A 23,131-nucleotide genomic window follows, 5' to 3' on the forward strand; every position below is an offset into this window, starting at 1 on the left:
TTAGAGAAGTATAATTTACATATATGTATGAAATTACATTTTATATACCTCCACCAAACTGAATGCAGATATAATCTGGGGGGTGGGGGTGGGGGCGGGGAGGGGTGACGTGTACATGGTTGATGTTTTAGGCATTAAACCAGAAGAGAGTGGCCGGAAGGGAAATTGCTTGTTGAAGAGGAGGAGCATCTGGCATGATCATGGGCATGAAGGGAGGGAAAGTCAGGTTCAAGGTCATAGACTCCATCAGATGTCTACATCGATACTTTGCACAGTTCACTTTTGTGAACATTTTAGGAAGCGTCTCAGGTCCCAAAAGGTAGACTACCAACAACTGGATTTCAGTTATAAAGATAGTTCTTCAACACGTGAAAGCATAAGATTATTCTATGTAGTGGAAAAAGAAAAATTAACTGGACTGGGATCAAAGCCAAGGCTAAATGAGCTGCAGTGTAAACCCAGGGTGGGTACTGAAGGAATGTAGAACATCCTTTCTGACAGGGAATGTTTCATTTTAAATTGAAAAGTAGATGGCTGGGGGGATGGATACTTACACATGTCTTAAAGGAAGAACGGTATTTTAAGGTAAAAAAAAATGTTAACCATACTGCTGTTGATGAAAAGGGGGTGATTTAGCCTAAATGGAATTCTAAACATCTCTTTTTATATCATTTCTATCACAGTTTATCCTTTTGGGCACGAGACTTTCCAGGAAAACATACAAAATATTTTCAATCTGAATCTCTCATTGCCAATTATTACCTACTAATTTCACTTTCCACTGTTTTCTGTGAGGATTCTTCTCTTCCAAAGTTTTCTATCTTCACTTCTGAAGCTCTTTTAGTTAGCAGTTTCTGTTATCATTTAAATAAATTATTTAGAAATAATGTTTGGGAATTATCATGATTATTGAGGTAAAAATGGAATGAATGAAGTTCTGGAGAATCAGTAACCTTTTTCCAAAAAGATGAAGAAGTTTAGATATTGAATTTAAAGAAGTTGAGAATGTGTAAGCCATAGCTTTGAATATATTCAACCCCAAATTATTTTTTTCCTGAGCTGCTTTTGAAATAGAAGTTTGCATTTATTTGCCAAAGGAACACAAATTAACTGCTTTGATTTCCAGTCAGGTTTCCTCTTTTGTTTGCCAAAGATTACAAAGAAAATTGAATACCAGTATTTTATATGGATACAGGAGCTCTGAAAATTAAGGTTATATTATGCTCAACATTATACATCCACCTGAAATGATCAGCACACAATCGAAAATTTCCTCAAATATTTTCTATTTCTCGTTTCTTCATTATTATTTTTTTAAAATCCAGGTACAAAATGTAACATTCTTTCAGATATCCCTTTGCATGTCATTTTAGATAGTCTTAAAGACAGATAGTATTATTTCATATTATTACAGATACGTGTTTTCATGAAGAGAAAAGGTCTTTACATGGATTTTTAACCAAAGTTGGAAATAGGATCTGTAGTTCTCATCTGAGATTTATTTATGAATACATTTTAGAAAGTTAACATTCTTTAAATTATTAGCAGAAAAAATCTGTGCAATGTCATATATTTATAATTGTCTTCTCTCCATACTGATCAAGAATTAAATTGAAAGAGACTAAACGGGACTTGGAGGCAAACAGCATTCTTCATATACTCACTGTATAGAGTTTCTTAAATTGAAATGACACTGTTAACTGAAGAGCTCTTCATGATACCATTCACTGTATTTCAGGAAAACAGTGCATGTGCCTGGTGGATCTGGACCGAGCAAGAGCTGCAGAAGAACGTGGCTACTCTGTTCAAGTGATATCCATGGAGCCAGAGAGCTGCTCTCCCAAAAATAACATGATCGTGGGAGTCCCCATTTAGAACAAGATATTCACATTTGATGTTTTGCCATCCGTCTTCATGATGAAAGCTCAGTGGCATTCAGGAGGTTCTTGGCATAACGACAGAGCAGCATTAGCCATCTTGAACCTATTGTGCTCAGGAAGGAAAGCAGCAGGAAAATCTTTGAAGAAAGGCTGCCTGCAAAGCATCACAAATGCTCTTATAATGTGCGATTAAAAGACCACTGGTTTTCATAGTGAGAGCCTCCTGAAGTCCCAGCTGCCAGCAGAATAATAGTCACTAATGGAGGTTCCATCACTGGAATAACAATTTCCTTCTCAGTTCACAGCTTTTCTGATCTGGCCAATGTGATGTTCAATTCAAAACAATGTACTTGCAGCTTTTATAATCATTTAGGTATTCAAGTACAGACTAAAAGTAGACTCAGTGGGATTTGTTTGTTTTTTATATATCTAACAATTGTACTTTTTCTATGTGTGTATGTATTCTGTGTGTGTGTGTGTGTGTGTGTGTGTGTGTGTGTGTGTGTGTGTATTTTAAATCTAGTCAGGTAATTACAGTATGGTTAAATTTTTAAGCTGGGCAAGTTAGACTTGCATATCATTTCATATACTTAAATATACTTTCCATAAATTATCCAATGAGCTCATTTCTGGTTCAAATATTTTATATGAAGACATTATAGAATAATTGCAGTAAATTTCCCATTATGGCAACATGTAATTTGGACATAAATTCTAAATAATTAGTAAATATGTTCATTAATTAAATCAAGTCTATAAATATAATTAAAATTATTGAGGATTCATTATTTTCAGGACCCTGGCCTAGCTTCTTTTAAGGATACAAAGATGAATTGCAAGAGATACAATTCTTTGCCTGTGAAAGTAAATCAGCTAAGTGAGAAAGATTAATGAATTAGTTAAGTTCTTTCTATCATAATATAATATATAGTCACAGGATTTGTTTTTCAGATATCAATGATATTTTTATTTTTTACTTTTTTGGTAAAATGTATTGAGTGTAAATTAGAGGTGAGAGGAGTGTGGAATATAAAAGCTTATTTGAATAACTATCTACCTAATCCTTATTCCACCAGCCAAAGTTTTTAAAGATAGATGGCATGTCCTTCCTAACATGCTACTAATTAATTTTTATACGTCCTATATTATTCCATTTGAGATGAGATTTATTTTATCAATTTTGATGTTTTCAATCCTGTGTGACACAGATCATCAGGAGAAAGAATTTTAATAAATAACTCATCATCATGGATTAAAATATAGGAATATTTATGAAAGAAGGGGTTTGAACTCTTATTTTCTGGGATAATATTTGAGAAAAGAATTAATCATCAGTGCTGAGCATTTTAGTCATTTGAACCTATAAACAAACCATGCTTTTTTATTCTGGGCTTTCTTTTTTTAATCGAGGTATAATTTACAGATGATAAAATAATAGATATTAAATGTTCAGTTTGAGAAGCTTTGACAACTGTATATGCCCATACAGTCACTACCAGAAATAAGTAATAGAATATTTCCATCAGCCTAGAAAGTTCTCTGATGTCTCTTTCAGTTCAATAACCCCCACCCCACAGGCAACCACTCTCTGATTTCCATCATCCTATGTTTGTTTTGCCCATTTTGATCCTTTAAATAAATCAAGTAATTTAGTAAGTAGTCTTTTGTGTCTGGCTTCTTTTGCTCACCAGTATTTTTTGAGAAATAGTTATATTGTTATATGTATCAATAGTTTCTTCTTTTTCCTACAAAGTATTCCATTATATAAATACATCAAAATGTGTTTATCCATTCTCCTACCAATATTTATTTGAATTGTTTTCACTTTGAGGATATTATGCATAAAGCCTATGAATATTCTTGTACAGTCTTTTTGTGGACATATGTTTTCATTTCTCTTGAATAAATATCTAGTAGAATTGCTGAATCATTGAATAAGTGTATGTCAGTTGCCAAACAATTTTCCAAATTTGTTGTACCATTTTATATCCCCAGCAGCAACATATGAAAATTCCAGTTCTCCTTGCTTTCACCAACATTTGCTATTGTCTGTCTTTTTTTATTTTAACTATTCTGGTGAGTGTGAAATGGTGTCTCATTGTGGTTTTAATTTTCATGTCTCAGATGACTAGTAATGTTAAGCATCATTTATAAAGTGTCTGTTCAAGTCTTTTGCTTATTTTTTAAATTAGGTCAATTGGAGCTTTTTATTGTTGATTTATGAGTTCTTTATATATTCAAGATGAGTCCTTTTGCAAATATATGTCTTGAGAATATTTTTCCCAGTCTGTGGCTTACCTATTTTCATAATGAATGTTTTAATTTTCATAAAGCCTAACATACCTTTTTATTCTTAATATTTTGTGTCCTTTCTAATAAATCTTTATCCTAAGGTTATGAAGATTCTTCCTATGTTTTCTTATAGAAACTTTATGGTTCTAACTTTTTACTTTTAGGTCTATGATTCATCTCAAGTCAATATTCACATATAGAGGTAGGTAGATTTTGAGGAATATACAGTTGTTTCATCACTATTTGTTTAAAAACCTTCTCCCCATTAGATCGACTTGGCACCTAGGTTAAAAATCAGTTGTGTATGTATAAGTCCATTTCTAAATTCTCTAGTCTGTTCCATTAATCTATTTGTTTGCTTGCTGTAGCTATATAGTAAGTCTTAAAATTAGGTAGTTTGTCTCCCAGGTTTATTTTTAATTTTCCAGATTGTTTGGCTGTTCTAGATCCTGTATTTCCATATAATTTTTAAAATTGGATTATTGAACATGTTAACAATATTGAGTCTTAAAATCCATGAACATAATAGATCTTAACATGTATTTAGTTCTTTAATTACTCTCGGTGATATTTTATAATTTTAATTGTAGATATTTTGTTTTATTTACTATTACTTGATAGTTTTAATGCTATTAAGTTGAGCTTTTTATATGCTTTTCCTGCTACCCAGAATAGCCTCCTTTTACCCCTCCCACTAGCTTCATCTCATTCAGTCTTCTGTCCTCAGACTTGACATCCCGCGAGAAGCCTTTCCTAACTTCCCTGGAGTTAGGTACCTGTTAGAGAATATATACCATCCAGAGGTGTCATCTGTATCCTCCCCAGGTGACTAAAAGCACCAACCTCCCCCCAAAATCTCATACGTTGAATATGGAGAATAAAAAAGAAAGCGACCCTGTGGTTCTTCCTTCCTTGTTCTCAGGCATGGAATTTTCCAGCTGTGCTGGCTGTTGCTAGTCATAGATATGGGTGTCAATGACTGCTGTTAGATCATGATTTTTCTGTGTAAATCCTTGCCAAGGTTCCTTCTCAGCCAGGGCAAATTAAAGGTGCTGGATTCAGCAGCAGAAAGGTTGTTGCAACGACAATAATCCCAGCAAGTGACCTGGTCTTACCCCTTTCCTTGTCCATCAAAAGCAAAAATGCTTCTCACTGATCTGTCTTCCCTGAAGTTGTAATACTAGAAGCAAGAGCTCAACTTTCATTGACTTTTGAGCCTAGCTCAGAGAAGCGGGGGTATATTTATTAACTTAAACAACCATCTTATTTAGGGAGATAAATGTCAGTCATGTTAGAAATCAAAACATTTTCATAATACATATGCAAAATTTTGTGTGAATAACAATAATTAAACATTTCATCTCATTCTCAAGATTTTGGCTACAGATGTTGCCCACTCTGTGGTTCAAGAAATTGCCATTAATAGAATTTCTACCCACTGACACCCGTTTCTCTAGACTTTCATTAAAAAAATTAGAGATACATTTCTGTGGAAGTGATATAATGAAATCATAATAAAGAAAGCAATATATATTTTTTAAAAACAGACCTTCAATGCAAGATACTTAGAAGTCTTTGAATAAATTTTTTTTAGTTATACCAGAAATATATGTTCATTGAAGAAAAACTAGAAGATGTAGCTAAACAAAAAGAAGAAAATTTTCGAAACCTCTTTGTTATATACCTTCTTAGAGTTTGTTCTACACTCATACACAAATTATTTAACAATCACTAATACAATTTTTAGTATTTGCTAGGCACTAATCTAACCCCTTTATAAATAATAACTCATTTAGCCTTTTTAAACCATTCAGTTCTTATTATAATGGCCCTAACAGCTAGATACCATTAGTAACTAAGGCCAGTGTTTCATAGTAAGAGCAGATTGAAATTGAACTCAGCCAGTAATTGGCACAGCTAATATTCATATTCATGCTCCTTAGCATTGCTATCAGGATTGCCTAGGATATGCTATGGTAACAAAAATCTGCCTGTTGAAGTTCTACACAAAAAGTTGTGTTTTTTCACTCATATTATCTATCCATCCAAGTTAGCTATGACCATTCCACATTATCTTCACACCTGACCAAGAAGCTTCTGTCAGGACCACAGCTGGTCCCACAGCAAGGGAAAAATGGGCATAGCAAACTATCCTCACTGCTAAAGATTCTACTCAGATGTGATACACTTTGCCTTGCTCGTTTTGACTAAAGAAAGTTATATGACCCCTGCTGAATTTAACAAAGTGAGGATGTATAACCTTTATGGAGTGGGGTTGCAGATAATTGCAAACAATAATAAGATGTGCCAATGCAATGTGGTTAAAAGGAGAAGGGGAAGAAAAAGAAAGAAGACAAGGGCAGAAAAAAAAGGACACTGCATCTTCCAGTTTATAAACAGAGACTGAATGCTTTTGCCCTGGCATAGGACATTTTATTGGATCCATCCAAGAGAGGGAAGGCACGTGCCACAAATATTTGCTCTCATTGTTCTGCGTAAGGAAATTATCCAGAAAAACAATGGATTTATTATTATTATAATTATTACTGTAGAAGTTTCGAGAAACTTCTATTAAATGGAATTTTAAAGTTGCAAATTCTGCCTCATATATTAAAGTGCTTGACTTATATGCCAACTGTACTTTTAGAAAGGTAAGCATTTACACTCCTAGAAATAACATGATGACATCCCAATACCCTTAACCAACACAGTCATTACTAGATTTTTGTTTTAATCTTGGCCAATTTGATGGGCAAAAAATGCTATTTTATTTTGATATTCATTCTTGAAATTATGCAGATGATTGCATTCTTTTCATATGTTTCTAGGCCATTTATGTTCTGTGAATTGCCTATCAATCTATTAATTTAATCAACACATTGATTGAATTATTGAGTTCTTGCTTTGAGACCAAGTTTTGTATTCATATTTCTTGCTCAGTTTTCATCTGGTACTTTCATCTTTTATAAAGATTAGTAAAGGTTTATTTATGGATTAAAGACTTTTTGTTAATTACAACTTTTTTAAAGTTGGCCTTTACGAAGAAAGGTATTGCTTTTGCTCTTGTTTTGCTGTTATAAACTTTAAAACACACATTTGGTCATACATGTCACTCTTTTCCTTGTGATTTCTGCTTAGAAAGATTTTTTTCTACCCAGTGAAAATTATATATGTATATATATATATATTTACCTATCATTTTGGTATTCTAATTCTTTAATAGTTTTAGATTTCATGTTTAAATCTTTAACCCAGCACCCATTTTTCTGGTGATTGCTTTGAGGTACAAATCTAAAATTTCTTTTCACATAATTATTTTCACCATACCATTATAAAAACTCAACTTTTCCCCATTGTTTGAAATGTCTTTAGTATGCTAAGTATACTTAGGACTTTCTTCACTTTTACTCTATTCTGTTGAATTCTTGTACCAGAATTACATTAAATTATTGCAGCTTTAAAATACATTTTGACCCTAACAAGGTAAGTTTTATATTTGGTAATGACACAAAGGATTTGTGACCTCAGACACAAAGAATCTGTGAACCTCTCTTGAAATTGTACCTTCTCGTTCTAGTGAACATGCATTTTCCTAGAGAGAGGGACCATAGTTTCAATTAGATTCTGAAAAGGATCCAAATAACATTAAATATCACTGATCTAAAGGCAGTGAAAATATTGTAGCAGAAATCAATGTTCCACACTAATTAGCCAAATATTATAATCTTTTTTTCCAGTATTTACAATAAAATAATCATCATTTGCTTTTGCAGGACTCCTTTTTTCATAATACTCTAAAGAAGCCAGATTTTGTTCATTTGTGTTTTTTTGTGTGCTTTTAGGTTTAACTGACCTAAAGAACAACAGTATATTATCAAGCAAAAAAAAAAATAAAACTCAGCAGCAGAGAAAAATATGTACTGGATGACTGATTTAGAGCCCTGACAATTTCCATAATGTGAGTCTCATACTGTGTTAGCTGCTGTCACCTCCTAGAAGAAAGTGTTCTGCCCTACTGAAGAGGCCTCGCCTAGTTGCTCTCCCTCCACAATATGTTTGCGTATGTTTGTTATGTGTTCTTCAGTAGAATTTAAGCTCCAAGCAGTCTGTTTTATCCACCATTATGTGTAATCCAGTCAAGCACATAGTAGAAACTAAATAAATATTTATAGAATAAACTATATTTTAACACTTTCCATGTGTGCAGAAATATATATATGAGGTTTTTCTCTCTTCTCTATAGACATATATCCAGGTGTCAGGCAGGTGGCATTTTTGTATTGTTTTGGTTTATGTTGTTTTTATTTTGTTTAATGTTCTTAAAATATATTCAGCAAATCCAAAGCTAAAGAAAACTAAGAAGTGACGGTTACTGCCTGCGTCATCTAAATAGTTTTTATGAAGATGTTGCCAAATCATTTGCCCTGTCTATGGAGGAAACGGTAAAATGCTTAAGCTAAAGTGAGAGAAGGTGCCCGACAAATGGTAGTTTGGTATTTACCAGCATAAAGTGTGGCTCATGTGAGGTGCTTAATATCTGTCGAATAAATGATACTGAACGACCATTAAAGAAATAACAGTATAAGCTGTAATCTGTTGGGAAATGCCACTTATCTGTCACTAGAGCGGCTTCGAGGAGAAAAGAGAAGCTTGCTTTTCACATGTCTGACAACTCAGCTCAGTCACAGATCATGTCTCACCATCTGCCTGCATTTCAGTTGGTAGGGAAGCATATGCAAAGCCTTGGAATCCCACCGACTATTTTTCTTGTATGATGCTTTCTCCTTTGTATAAAATAGCCAGATCAATTATGAATTGATAATTGAATAATAGCTCAGTATAATTCTGGAATGCGGTGCATATTTTGTTGAGAACAACGATCACATCCCTTAAGATGTCCTCAATAGTTAGAAAAAGTAAGTTAGAACTTCTTGGATAGGCAAGGAAACCCAATGTATGGGGTCAAATCTTATCATAAATACTTAAAACTATGGTTTATATATATATAACCAACTAGGAGGTGACTATACCTATAATAGTAATAAAAATGAATTTTATACATAATCAAATAGACTTCACTGAATGGTCATCTCAGTTATTTCTTTGATTCAAACCTATTATTTATATTAAATCCTTCATAAATTATCCCACAGTTTACTTTGAACTTAATGAGACTAAAAATACATAAGAACATGCCTGGGTAAATGGCAACTGTTGTTCCTTTGTTATATTTTGAGTTTAGAATTGCCACAATCCAGAGTGATGACAAGGATACTCTCTGAGTAGGCTTTAAACAGACTACGTGGATGGCATGTTTGCTGCCAAATTAAGAGCAGTTACTTTGGGAAAGCATCTGTGTGTATATTTGGGGAAGTGAATGGAGGTCGTGGATAGAGAGGAAACAATGAATATAAATTAATATAATTTGATTGCCCCCTCGTTTTCGCCATAAGAGAGCAACTTCACATTATTTCTAGAGTTACAAAACTACAAATAGTTTATATAGCCAAATTATGAATTCCAACACCTTTAGTAAATTAAACTCCTAAATTTCCTGATAGATTAAAGTCAATCTGATGTTTGAAGAACATCCAGAGCAAGAAATTTTACTTCCATCTCAGTAAATTTTCAGTGTATTTTCCATATCTCACCTCAAAGAAATTCTGTTTTAGCTGAATTCTTCATGCTACATTTAAAATCCATCTCAGGTGCTTATGTCAGGGAAAAGGAAAAACAGCAAAATGAATTAACTACCTTTGTTTTAAATTTGAATATCTTCAAAGTATTATATTTAACTGGTGTTTTCTTTACTGCTGTTTGAATAGTATTGTTAGAATTATAATCAGACTGAACACTTCTAATTTTATCTTTGAAGTCTTATTTCCTAAGTCTTTCAATAATTCTAAGGCTTGCTTCTAAACCTAACCCAATTTCTGCTTCCTCCTTGGCTGTAAATCATAGATGCATTAGAGAAGTGAGCAATCTGAACAATAATTAATGCCAATTACTCTCTTAATTACCTAAGGATTTCTAAGTCTTGATGTCTGGCAGAGAGAAGCCCTGCCTTATTGTTCTTCTTAAAAATAGTCTTGGTTATTCCTGCCCTTTTGCTCTTCCATCTAAAATTTACGATCTGCTTCTTGTGTTCCTTTTTGGAGCTGCATTGAATTTAGAGATTGCTTACGGAAGAATTAACGTCTTAACAATGTTCTAGTTTTCTTATTCCTGAACGTGGTAAATATGAACAAGGTAGTTCTCATCAATTCCAACTTTATCACATATTGATTGCTGATTTTAGGAAATGCTTGTCCTTTATCCACTGAGATGATCATATAGTTTTTCTCCTTTTAGTCTTTTCATGAGGTTAATTCCATTAATATATTTTCTAATATATTCCTAGGAAAAACGTAAATTGCTCAAGATTTTTCCAGTTACTAATGTTTTATTTTTAATTTTATTATTTTTGTTCATAAGTGTTATAGTCATGTAATTGTCACTTTCAAATGTTATCCTGATCTGGTTTGAGTATCAAGATGAAGGCTATTCTAGCACCATTAACTGATATGGAAAATATTTTTTCTACTCTCTAGAACTGTTTTTATAAGATAGAGACTGTCCTTCTCAAATGCTTGGTTCACAGGCCTGTAAAACCTTATAGTATATTTGCGGACAGGATAATAGGAGTTCAATTTTAAGTTGCTTAGTAACTTTTCTTTGATGATTATTGGTGTATTCAGATTCTCCACTTATTCTGCAATTGCTTTTATAAGGTATATTTTTCTAAGGCATTGTCTGGATTGACTTCTTTATTTCTTTACCGAGGCTAGTGATAAAAACTTAAAAAAAAAATCTAGGCTCCTACCTGACTTTGAAAAAACACCTTGCATTATTTTTTTGCCCTCTCCAATTTGTATTTTCACCTAAAAATTATAGCATCCAGACCATGTTTTCTGAATTTATTGCCTCATACAACTGAATCACTTAATTCTCCTAGAGCCAAGATAAATTAGAACTATCTCTTTTTTTCTTAACCCATCTGGGACTTTTATCCTAATAGTTCAGGTTAGTCTGGCAGTGTTTATTCTTCATGAAAACTCACTGGCAACTATCAGCAAAGTGTTTGTAAATTTTTTTAAATGATATTTTAAAATACAGATGTTTAATGTATAAAATTTATACTCACATTGCTATGGTTTTTGGATGTTTTTACTGTAAATACCACCAAATGTGCTTTTCAAGAACAAAATTTATAAACACAGTAATACAGAATAGGCAATAGAATAGAAACTCAATCAAGTTTCTTAAGGAGGTATATTATTCTAAAGAGGGCATGATGGAATGTAGGTATAGAAAAATGGATACGAAATGCTGAGTATTTTCTTTTTTCCCCGGTCTTAAATTAGAATGCATTATAAATTTATGTCACGGGTAAGAAGTACTAATAGATGGCTCTGATGATATTTCAGAACAACAGAAGACACCAGTTGCCAACAGCTACAAATTAAAAGATTATTATCAAATGTGATGGGAGAGAAGGATCATCTCAGTGGGTTCTCATCCCATCCCAGGCATTCCAGAGGAAAGATCTAGCAGCTGCTACTCCTTTGCAGTGTATGTGTATAGCCTGCTCTGTGTGCATGTGTGTGTGTGTGTGTGTGTGTGTGTGTGTGTGTGTGTGTTCAAGACTTTCCCAGTTCATAACTACTGAAATTTATTTAATTCTTTTGAAAGAATTAATTCATGGGTTGCCAAACGATAGCCCAAGGGCCAAAGCCAGCCCACAGTCTGTTTTTGCAAATAAAATTTTATTGGAACGCAGCTATTCTCATTATTTTAAATGTATTTTCTATGGCTGGTTTTGTGCTACAAATGCAGGGTAGAGTAGTTTTGATTGAGACTGTCCCCCAAAGCTGAAAACATGTACTCTCTTGCCTTTTACAGAAAAAACTTGCCAATTCCTGAATTAAATCATTAGGTGTTAAGAAAGCCAGAAACTAGCTTAATCTAGGGCAAGTGATCTTAAACTGGGGTTCATAAATAGGTATATGGGGTCTATCATTCCAAGAAACAATTTGTGTTATTTATTGTATGTATGTATTTTACTGGCAGGAGGGTCCCATGGCTTTCATTAGATTCTCTAAGGTATCTGGTGACACAAAATGAATTTAAAACTAATATTTTAGGTGAATATTCTTTATTTGCTGCTTTAAAGGCTTGTGGAATGGGTTTAAAGAAAAAGCAGTTTACAAAACTAATGCAACACCATGCTACATCATCTCACACCTGTTAGAATGGCTATTATCAAAAGAAAAAAGAGAAAGAAAGATAGTATTGGTGAAGATGTAGAGAAATTGAAACCCTTGTACATATTGGGAATGTAAAATGTCTCAGCCTCTATAGAAAGCAGTACTGTGGTTTCTCAAAAAATTAAAATAGAATTACTGTATGATCTCGCAATCACACTTCTAGGTAAATGCCTGAAGGAAACAAAATCAGTATCCTGAAGAGCTATCTGCACTCTCATGCTCACTGCAGCATTATTCACTATAGCCAAGATATGGAAACAACCTAAATATCCATCAACGAATGAATAGATAAGGAAGATGTAGTGTTTATATATGCAATGCATATTATTCAGCCTTAAAAAATAAGGAAATCTTGTGACTTGTGACAATATGGATGAACTTAAGGACATTGTGCTAAGTGGAAATGAGCCAGTCACAGGACCAATACTGAGAGGTTTCAATTATATGAGGTATCTACAATAATCAAACTCGCGGAAACAGAGAGCAGAATGGTGGTTGCCAGGGGCTGGGGTGAAGAGGGAAATGGGAGTTGCTGTTCAACAGGTATGAATTTTCAGTTATGCAGGATAAATAAGTTCTAGAGATCTGCTGTATAACATTGTTCTTATAGTTAATGATACTGCATTGTGCACTTAAAATTTTGTTTAAAGGGAAATTTTCATGTCAGGTGTTCTTACCACAATTAAAAACAAACAAACAAACAAACAAACAAAAACAATGCAGACTCAAAAGGTTTTGAAAGGATGGGAAAGTTGGTAAACGCTGTTGACTAAGTGTTTTTTGTCTGTGTGTAGAAATTTTATAACTTCAGAGTAACACTAAGTCATTTATTTCTATTGACTCTGTGCCACATATTGTTGATAATGTTTTATTTTCACAACCTTGTCTGATGAGTATTAATCCCTAATTTTATAGAAGTAGGAACTAAGGCTCATTGAGAAGTAATTATTTATTCTAAACAGTAGCTAGTAATAGTAAAGGTTTGAGATGGAGCATGATTCCTAAGACTATGCACAACACACTCTCCTCACCAAAGATTCATAAATTATCAGAAGTTGTCTCTGACATGTATTTAAAGAATTAAATGTCAGTTTTAAGTTGAGAAAAAAAATCTTCAGTTTTTGCTCCACCGGAACCCAATGCTCAAGGTCTGTATGCACTAGACGTATTACCAGGCTCTTCTCTCCCAACTCATATCACTTCCATAGAGTAGAGTATATGGCTCTTCTTTTCAAAGAGTTCACTGACTTCCCACAGTCTGGGGAACATTTTCCTCTCACTTATGACCTTCCTCGAAGTCATTCCTTTTTCTCACCTTCTTGTCCTTGATACATACCTTTGCCTTAGCAATGAATTCAGACTTTCAAAAACGATAACAGGGTTGTTTTCAAGTCACTTCTGTTTTAGACCCTGGAAAAATCCTTATACCAAAAAAATATAAAGTTGGTCATTTTTTAAAATAGTCTTCTTATTTCTCAATTACAGTCGACATATAATATTATATTATTTTTTTAGTTTCAAGTGCACAATATAGTGATTAGACATTTATATAACTTACAAAGTAATCACCCATTAAGTCTAGTATCCACCTGACATGATAATTATAATATTATTGACTATATTTCCTATGCTTTACATCCCCCTGACTATTTTTATAACTTGCAATTTGCACATCGTAATCTCTTCCCCATTTTCACCATCCTCCTAAGCCCCTTACATCTGGCAATCATCAAAATGTTCTCTGTATCTATGAGTTTGTTTCTGCTTTGTTCATTTATTTTGTTTTTTTGTTGTTGTTGTTTTTAGATTCCACATATAAGTGAAATCACACGGTATTTGTCTTTTTCTGTTGGACTTATTTTACTAAACATAATACCCTCTAGGTTCACCTCTGTTGTTGCAAATGGCAAGATTTCATTCTTTCTTACAGCTGAGTAATAGTTCTTTGTATATATGTACCACTTCTTCTTTATCCATTTTTCTATTGATGGACACTTAGGTTGCTTCCATATCTTGGCTATTGTAAATAATGATGCAATAAACGTATGAATGTATATGTCTTTTCAAATTAGCGTTTCGAGTTTCTCTGGGCAAATACCCAGAATTGGAATTACCGGCTCTTTCTTTGTCTATTGTGACAATCTTTGTTTTAAAGTTGATTTTGTCTAGTATAAATATTGCTACCACAGTGTTTTTGTTGTTGTTGTTGTTTCTATTTGTGTAAATTATCTTTTTCCGCCCCTTTACTTTCAGTCTGTGTGTCTTTCTATTGAAGTGGGACTCTTGTAGGTAGCATATGTATAGTCTTGTTTTCTTATTCATTCAGCCATTTTATGTCTTTTGATTGACACATTTAAATCATTTACATTTAAAGTAATTGTAGGTATGTAGGTACTGCCATTTTATTCAAATTTTTAATTTTTTTCTTTTTTCTTCTTAGTCTCCTTAACATTTCTTCTAATATTTTCTTGCTGGTGATGAATTCCTTTAGCTTTTTCTTGTCTGGGAAGCTCTTTATTTGTCCTTTGATTCTAAATGATAGATTTGCTAGGTAGAGTAATCTTGGTTGTGGGTCCTTGCTTTTTATCATTTTAAATATTTCATGCCAGTCCCTTCTGGCCTACAAAATTTTTGTTGAGAAATCAACTGACAGTCTTATTAGGAGCTCTCTTGTAGGTAACTACTTTTCTCTTGCAGTTTTTAAAATTCTCTCTTTGTCTCTAACCTTTGGCATTTTAATTATGGTGTGTTTTGGTGTGGACCTTTTTGGGTTCATCTTGTTTGAAACTCTCTGCACTTCCTGGGCTTATATGTCTGTTTCCTTCATTGGATTAGGGATATTTTCTGTTATTTTTTCAAATAGGTTTTCAATCCCTTTCTTTCTCACTTCTCCTTCTGGTACCTTTACGATGTGAATGTTATTATGCTTGATGTTGTCCCAGAGGCCCCTGAAACTAGTCTCATTTTTTAATTATTTTTTCTTTTCACTGTTCTGAGTGTTGTGCACTACCTTGTCTCCCAAATCACTGATTCGATCCTCTGCTTCTTCTAATTGACTATTGGTTTCCTCTAATGTATTCTTCATTTTAGTTATTACATTTTTCACTTCTAACTGGTTCTTTTTTATGTTTTCTACTTCCAATTTTATGTTTTCTATCTCTATTGTTAAAGTTTTCATTGAGTTCATCTAGTCTTCCCCTAAGTTTGCTGAGCATCCTTAGAACCATGTTTTGAACTCTATATCTGGTAGATTGCTTGTCTCCATTTTCTTTAGCTCTTTTTCTGCAGTTTTATTCTGTTCTTTCATTTGGAACAAATGACTCATTTTGGCTAACTCCTTGTGTTTGTTTCTATGTAATAGGTAGATCTGCTATGTTTCCTGGTCTTGGAAGAGTGGCTTTATGTAGTAGATGTCCTGTGGAGCCCAGTGATACAGATTCCCTGGTCCCCTGAGCTGGGTGATCCAGGTGTGTCCCTTGTGTGGGTTTTGTGTTGAAAAATTGTAGTTGAAACTCGATTGCTGTTGTAGTTGAAACTCGATTGCTGTTGGCATGTCAGTGGGAGGGATTGCTCCTCAGGCTGATTGGCTATGAGGAATGGTCATGAATACAGGAAGCAGCTGTTGTGCAAGGGCTCACCCAATGGAGCAGGATTCATTTTAGCAGGACTCTGGTGCCTGCCAAGTCTGCCTTTTGGGTATGTTATTTATGGAGTTGGTTGGGTGGTACTCTTGTGTGGTCTGAATCTGGCCACCAGGTATGTTGGTTCTGGGGACTTTGGGAGGGGCTCTGTTGCAGGCCAAGACAGCTGCTGCCTGTGCCTATCCCAGTGCCACCTGGTATGAGCGATAAAGTGATCTGCAGATGGTTGCTACTCGTGCTGGGCTTGGAGGCACCTAGGAGAGGCTAAACTGCGAACCAAGGATGGTTGCCATTAGTGCCAGGTATGGGGCTGCTTAGCAAGAGTTATGGGGCACACCAAGGTCAGATGCTGATTGGTTGGAGTTTATAAAACTCTGAGAGATTTAGGAAAGTCTGCAGCATGAGGCAAGACAGGCTGTTTGTATGAAAAAGCCACTGGAATTGGCTTGGGTGCGGCCCGCAAGTTAGGTGGGGCAGCAGGGTCTCAGAGAATCATCAGAGTGGGACTAACAGTGTTAGCTAGGTTGATGGAGACTCAGACTTGGTGCTTGTCTGCACCTGTGCCTGCAGGCTGGGTAGGGAGGAGAGTTTGACAAAGGAACAATGGCATCTACAAGCACTTCTGTCTGGGAGAAAGCTGCCACTCCAGCCCTCACTCTGAAGCCAAATAATTCATTTCTTCCCTGTATGTCTCTGGCACTTTTTTAGCTGCTGCCCCAGCACAGGAGCTCAGAGTGAGTAAGTCCATCAGTGAGTAAGTTCACACATGAGTCCTTTAAGAGGAATGCCTGGGCCTCAAGCAGCCCCCTCTCTCACTCAGTCATTATAGCTGCTTGTTTTCACAGCCAGAATTTGTGGGGACTTCTCTTCCCGGCACTGGAACCCTGTGATGGGGGTCCAGTGTCGGAGTGGGACCCCTTGCTCCTCGGGAGGGACCCTCACAGTCGAGATATCCTTCCTGATTGTTAACTGCCTCATGTGGGTATGCGACCTGTCTGTTTCCAATCTCCATCCCTCCTACCAGTCTCAATATGGCTTCTTCTGTATATCCTTAGTTATAAGAAGGACTTCTGTTCAGCTAGATTTTAGGTGGTTCTCAGTGATGGTTGTTTGGTAGCTTAGTTGTAATTTTGATGTGGTTGTGGGAGAAAGCAAGCAGTATTTACTTCCTCCATCACCTTGACTCCATGTGCTCTGTCTTTTTTTTTTAATAGGATAGGAGTGAGGGCAATAAGTGAAAGTGGGTAAAGAGAACCAAAGCACAGTAAGTTTCTAAATACATTATAATGTGACAGTCTTATTGGCAATGAGAACCCATTGGGATCTTTGTGGAGGGAAGTCATGAATGGAAGCCTTTTCTTAACAAATGGCAAACTCCTATGTATTTCCTGCAAACTTAAATCAATACTTGGTCATCTCACAACAGAACACATGTAGCCTATCTGACATGAGGCAGGAACTGGTGTTTCCAGAGATCTTGCTACTTGTAGCTAGAAGAAATAGGCAGAAGCAAATTAAAACAGGTAAAACAGATTAGGTAATTAATATCAAGACTTGGACCTGTGGAGGACTTTATGAACCATCAGAGATCGTAAAAGTAAAGTGGGAATCTAATGGGGGCATATTTTGCATTCAGTTTCAATTAACAGTCTCTTCTTAATCTTCAGTCTACCTAAACTTAATATCTATTGTGAATGCTGAAATTATCACGAAATTTTACTTAGGTTACTTGAAAATAATTGCAAATATGTAAAATGGCCAACATTTACCTTAAATAATAACTTGCAAATAAAATGGAATTGAATGGGCTTTCTTTCTGTCCATCCCCTGCTTACACCTTTATTGACTTTAACACGTGAGAAAATAAATGAAAATTAGAAAATTTAGCTTTTCTACTATATAATCACTAACTTATTAAGCACCCTTTGAAAATTAGTAACTATTACATTTCTTTGTGATACTAGTGTTCCAATGGTATCTTTTTTCAAGTGTTTTCTTGGGAAAGGCATTTTTTCTGGATGTACAAATCATTTATACAATGCTCAATCTATCATTCTGGATCAAATTGCCTTTGGTCTTTTTATATCACTACACTTGAAGCATGCAAGGTCCTGGCAATAACATTTGTGCTTCTTGAAGTGGGTGACATCCCTTCTGGATAACCTTTTGTGAAATCACATGAATGGCAGCTAGCCTAGCATTGGTTGTCCTCCTTTAGGGAATGGCATTTTGAGCTGCTGTCATCTTCATCTTGCAGCATCTCGAAACCAATTTGTTCATCCCAGTTTTCAAAAGCATTAACAATGATTACCCTTTTTTGTGTGTGCTGAATTTATAAAATGTATTTCGGCATTTTCAATTACCCAAATATTCAAGAAGACAAGCTTTTGCGTGAGTGTTGACTCAGGCTCACACCTGTGCTAATGATAGAGGTCTCATACCTACACAGCTAACTCCATAATGAGAGAGAATTCACACATAAGCTGAATTGTCTTTTAATCCTATTATTTTAATCACCAAAGTCCAATTCTAGATTATCCTTACTAAAGTAGAGGAGCAATTTACAGCTAATCCAAAATATCTTTTTTTGTGTTAGATTTGGCTCCTTGCTTACAATTTACTACTCATAATATAATAACTGATTAGAGGAGGACGCAATATAAAATCACGTAATTCTTACTGCTAGAATTTAGTAAAAAGATAGAAAATAAAACCTTATTTGCACCCGAAAAACAGTTTAGATTTGAAAATAGTTATGAATCTATGAAGTAGATAGCTTATGTATAAAACTATGGTTTTAAATGCCCATTGTAAATTGTCTTTCAAGAGAGTCTCTGGTTTAGAGAGTCTGGGGTTTTCCTTAAATTGTCCATGCATCCCTGATACATTTTGTGCATTGCGAGTACCCACCCCCCTACCTTCCACCTCCAGGAAACTGACACTGGGGAAGCAGGAGAAGAAAATCAGAATGTAGAAAGGGACAAAGAAGGAAGGGTATTACTTCCTGCCCTGTGCCTCCCGGAAGGGGTCTCTGATGTTCTGTATGCCTTAACAACAACAGCTCCTTCTGAGGGACCCTTCCTTCCTCCATAGTTTTAGTTTGGACTACAATGTCCTCCTCTTTTCTTTTCACATCCAGCACTGTTCACCTGCTTCCCACTCTAGCTAGTCTCTTAGCTTCTCATATTCCTACTCTATTCCCTTTGCTCAGCCTATACCTGTAGTGGTCCCTGCAGTAAAGTCTTTTCATTTGAACCACCTGCTGGAACTCTGATTGATAGAAGACTACACATGAATAAGGCTGCTTTGAGTGGTGTCTTTTTATGTTTTACTGGCCTAAGTGGAATGTAGGTATCAATGGTGGGGTTTGGGGAGAAACTCGTAATAAAGAATCTTATTTATAAATCAAACAATTAAGATTTGGCTATTCATAATTCCTTCGTTAACATTTATCTTTTGGGTTTCCTGGAGTTATACTTCTGGAGTTAGATCAAATTGTCTTCATGTTTATAATTGGTGGCATAGAAACAGGGATTCTTTCATTTGTTTCATTTCGATAAATTCTAATCTGGTATTATTTAGAGGAAAATAGAGTTGTATAACTCTAGCAAGCATAAAATCTCTATTTATAAATCTCAGCAAGTTTCAAATTGTTGAACATTAAAGTAGGTAAGGCTTTCAAATTCCTCAAAGAGCAAATAAGTTAATAGAATTCAAAACAAATAATTCGTTTATTTGTATAAGCAATCTGAAATTTAACTCCCAGCTTATCAAATCAAATATTATTTTAACTTGTGCTGATGCCCATAGTTGACGTATCAACTATCAATGTTAATTCATTAAAACCTCACTTGATACCGGCATACTGTAACTATATCTGTGAAGTGTATGTTTTCTTCTTATTAACATTTATATTTCAATCTAAGATACAGATATGTCTTTTATACATACATATACACATATGTATATATGTGTGTGTGTGTTAGAGAAGCTATTTAATTTTTTTCAATGAGAAATAGAAGCTTTTCTTCAGTGTAAAGCTGAGTTCATCCCCCCAAAATTAAAACAGCCCCTCAGAAATGTCTCTTTATTTGCATTTGGTCTGAAACATTGCTTCTCTAAACTGTCTACTTATCAGAATTACCTGGAGAGCATTTTAAAAATAAAGATTGCTGGGTTCAATCACAGTTGTTCCCTAGAGTATAGGGCAGGATGAGAGTATGTCATTTCAGTCATCATCATGTACTCAGAATCCAAAACAAGGCCCTCAATAATCATTTGTTGAATGAATGACAGAATATCTGAAGGTAGGATCCAGGAAACTATTTTTTTAAGTGCATCCAGGTGATTCTGGAAATACTGATCTTTAACTTAGAATTTTAGATCTGGAGATCTTAGTCGTCATCTAAGTTTACCCACTTGTGTTGGAAATAAATTATACATAATTATACATAATCCCAATATCTTCATATTTAGCAATACATTTTAGGAACAAATGATAAGAAACAAATAGAAAAAAGGACTGAAAAATCAAGTTTTTATCTTAAAAACAGCCATTTTACAATTTGGCTTTAAGGTCTATGAGAGGTCAACTCATGAAGGCTGAAAGGCAATCGAACTAGACGTACCTGAGCACTCACCTATCTTAGACCTTTGTCAGGATCCTATTTCAGGGACTACTAAGGAGGCTTCTCTCCTCCACACCCTCCTCTCCCATAGACTTTCATCCAATTATGTCAAATACTTGAAGAAAAGTGCTTTGCTTTTACATGAAATATTGGCCTTCTCTTGCATAAGAATATCTCAAACAATTCTCATTTTCTCTGTGCAGCATAAATTACACAAACAACATAGTTATTTTTCTTCCCTCAAAAAAATCTACCAATAATATAAAATTCACTTGCTAACATGATATTTTGTGCAAATACACCAAAAATGTTTAATACCTAACCTTTTTACTTCTCCCTGCATATTAAGATGATTAGAAAATATTTGTGGCTAGATAGCCATCGGAAAGTAAACATTTAGTCACCTAGCAGTTATTCACAAAATTATTTCACTATGTTTAACTGGAATTTACTGCTGACCACAGTAATTCTTATCTCTCTTTAAAGGAGCTATGCAGCTAATATCTTCAAGGGTATTCAATAACCCAAAATAAAACTGCTGGCATAATTTTTCAAAGTACTGGCGAGGTATAATTTAGTATCTGCTGGAAAATGATCCTCGTTCTTTTTAAAAAGGGCACATATTGTCTCACAGACTTCAAGTAATAATAACAAAGTAATAATAGTAATTAGCATCGCTAAAGTACTTACTACATGCTCGTTATCTGCTAAGATTATGCATAGAGTACTTCGTTTATCTAAAAAAAGTAAGATACTTAAGCAAGTATCATGTGTAATATATTTGTGTGTATATGCATATGGACATATATAGAAAATCTCTGGGCAAATATTAAGACACAATTAATCATTTTTATTGTGGCCATCACCGGAAGTTACCTATCAAATAGTCATTCCCCTTCTTTCTTGATAAGGGAACACTGGTTTTGTTCAGGCTGCTGCATGCCTGGTTCCAGATGAGGAGTTAGGGCAGTCTCATTCTCTTTCACCTGCAGTGCGTCTGCGGGTAGGATTCAGCTATTGCCTGGGGAATGAGAGATAGAGGAAGTCTGCTTAAGGCTCTGGGAGGCTTTCTCTCCTCAGAAAATAAAGATGTGCATGAGGAAGAGGGTCTTTTTGTTTCTACTCCTTTTCTTCCTGCTTAGGAAAATTTCATTTGAAAAATAGACTGCTTGCAGCTGTGTTAGCCCACTTATGACAGTGAGGTGTGATATTGCTGGCATGCTGTGGAGTGTGGCTTCTTGATTATGTCACAACTCTGACACCACCTCCTTCTGAATTGTACATAAAGTAACAATTAGCACTATTAGTAGTTCTTAATACTTGAGGCAAAGCATTCCTGATGGATATGGTTACTTCAGGGGAATGAACTGAGGAGTGCAGACAGGAAAGAGCATCTTACATTCATTCATTCATTCGTTCATTCACTTATTTATCTATGTATGTACGTATGTACGTATGTATGTATGTATGTATGTATGTATGTTTTAGGCAAGGCAATCCTTGGTTGATCTCACAGATTGCAAGGACCTTGTCAGTTTACAATCCCTTAATTTTTATTTTTTATGCCTATAGCACCTGTTCTTCCTAAGTGGTCTCCCGTCCAAGTACTAACCAGGCCTGACCCTGCTTTGCTTCGGAGATCAGACGAGATCGGGCTTGTTCAGGGTTGCATGGCTGTAGACATATCTTACTTTTAATTGTATATATTTTTATGTTGCTTTAATTTGTTTTACCATGTATGGGCAATACCTTCAAAATTAAAAACTAATTTAATTTTTTAATTGCACTTCTGAATAACTGGTATATTAATTTGGGGGGAAACTAAGAACCATAATATTTCAGATAGTACCCTAACTTATTAGCCTGTGCTTTACATCCAGGCATTATTTGGACCAATATACATACATACCATCACTCACAACATCCTAGCAGCTAGGTAATTTTGAATTTTAACATAAAATTTTTCTTCCTTCCAAACTATTTGTGAGTGTCTGCATGTCTCCCAAACAATGTAAATATGAGATGAATCTCTCTAGCATGAGTTCGTAGGGGAGAAGTTTCACGTGCCTATTGTGATTTACTTCAGTCTCCATGGTTTTCTTCTGAAACAGCGGACCGAGAATGAAGAGCTGCTTTTGCTAGCTGGGACTGATATGAGTCAATAGATATTTCTACCAGGAGGATATGTTGACATGGTTGAAGAAGAAGGGTCAAAACATCAAGGAACATTGGCTAATGTGCTCTCCAGAGTTTCTCCAAAAAAAAATACCTTTATCTTTGTACAATCTAATTGATGCTAACATCAATTTAACAACTATCGGCCTATAAAAAAGGTTATAATCCTCATTGGAGATGCAGGATTTCTGGATCATAGGCTTGTCAGA

General features: G+C 34.9%; 1 protein-coding gene and 1 pseudogene across 5 annotated transcripts in view; one reads left to right on the forward strand and one right to left on the reverse strand.

Moving 5' to 3' along the window:
• Positions 1–4,277, forward strand: part of GSTCD (glutathione S-transferase C-terminal domain containing) — a 116,729-nt gene extending 112,452 nt beyond the window's left edge. For all 5 annotated transcript variants that reach the window (XM_039848809.1, XM_039848806.1, XM_039848807.1 and 2 more), the window contains one exon: positions 1,739–4,277. In XM_039848809.1, the coding sequence (XP_039704743.1) occupies positions 1,739–1,875 (137 nt within the window). In that variant the 3' untranslated portion in view covers positions 1,876–4,277. The remainder of the gene's footprint in view (positions 1–1,738) is intronic.
• Positions 4,278–22,310: 18,033 nt separating this feature from the next.
• On the reverse strand, positions 22,311–22,429 carry LOC120591315 (uncharacterized; annotated as a pseudogene).
• Positions 22,430–23,131: the final 702 nt, after the last annotated feature.

The sequence above is a fragment of the Pteropus medius genome, unplaced genomic scaffold (assembly GCF_902729225.1).
Source record: "Pteropus medius unplaced genomic scaffold, Ma_sr-lr_union100, whole genome shotgun sequence".
Classification (NCBI taxonomy): Eukaryota; Metazoa; Chordata; class Mammalia; order Chiroptera; family Pteropodidae; genus Pteropus; species Pteropus medius.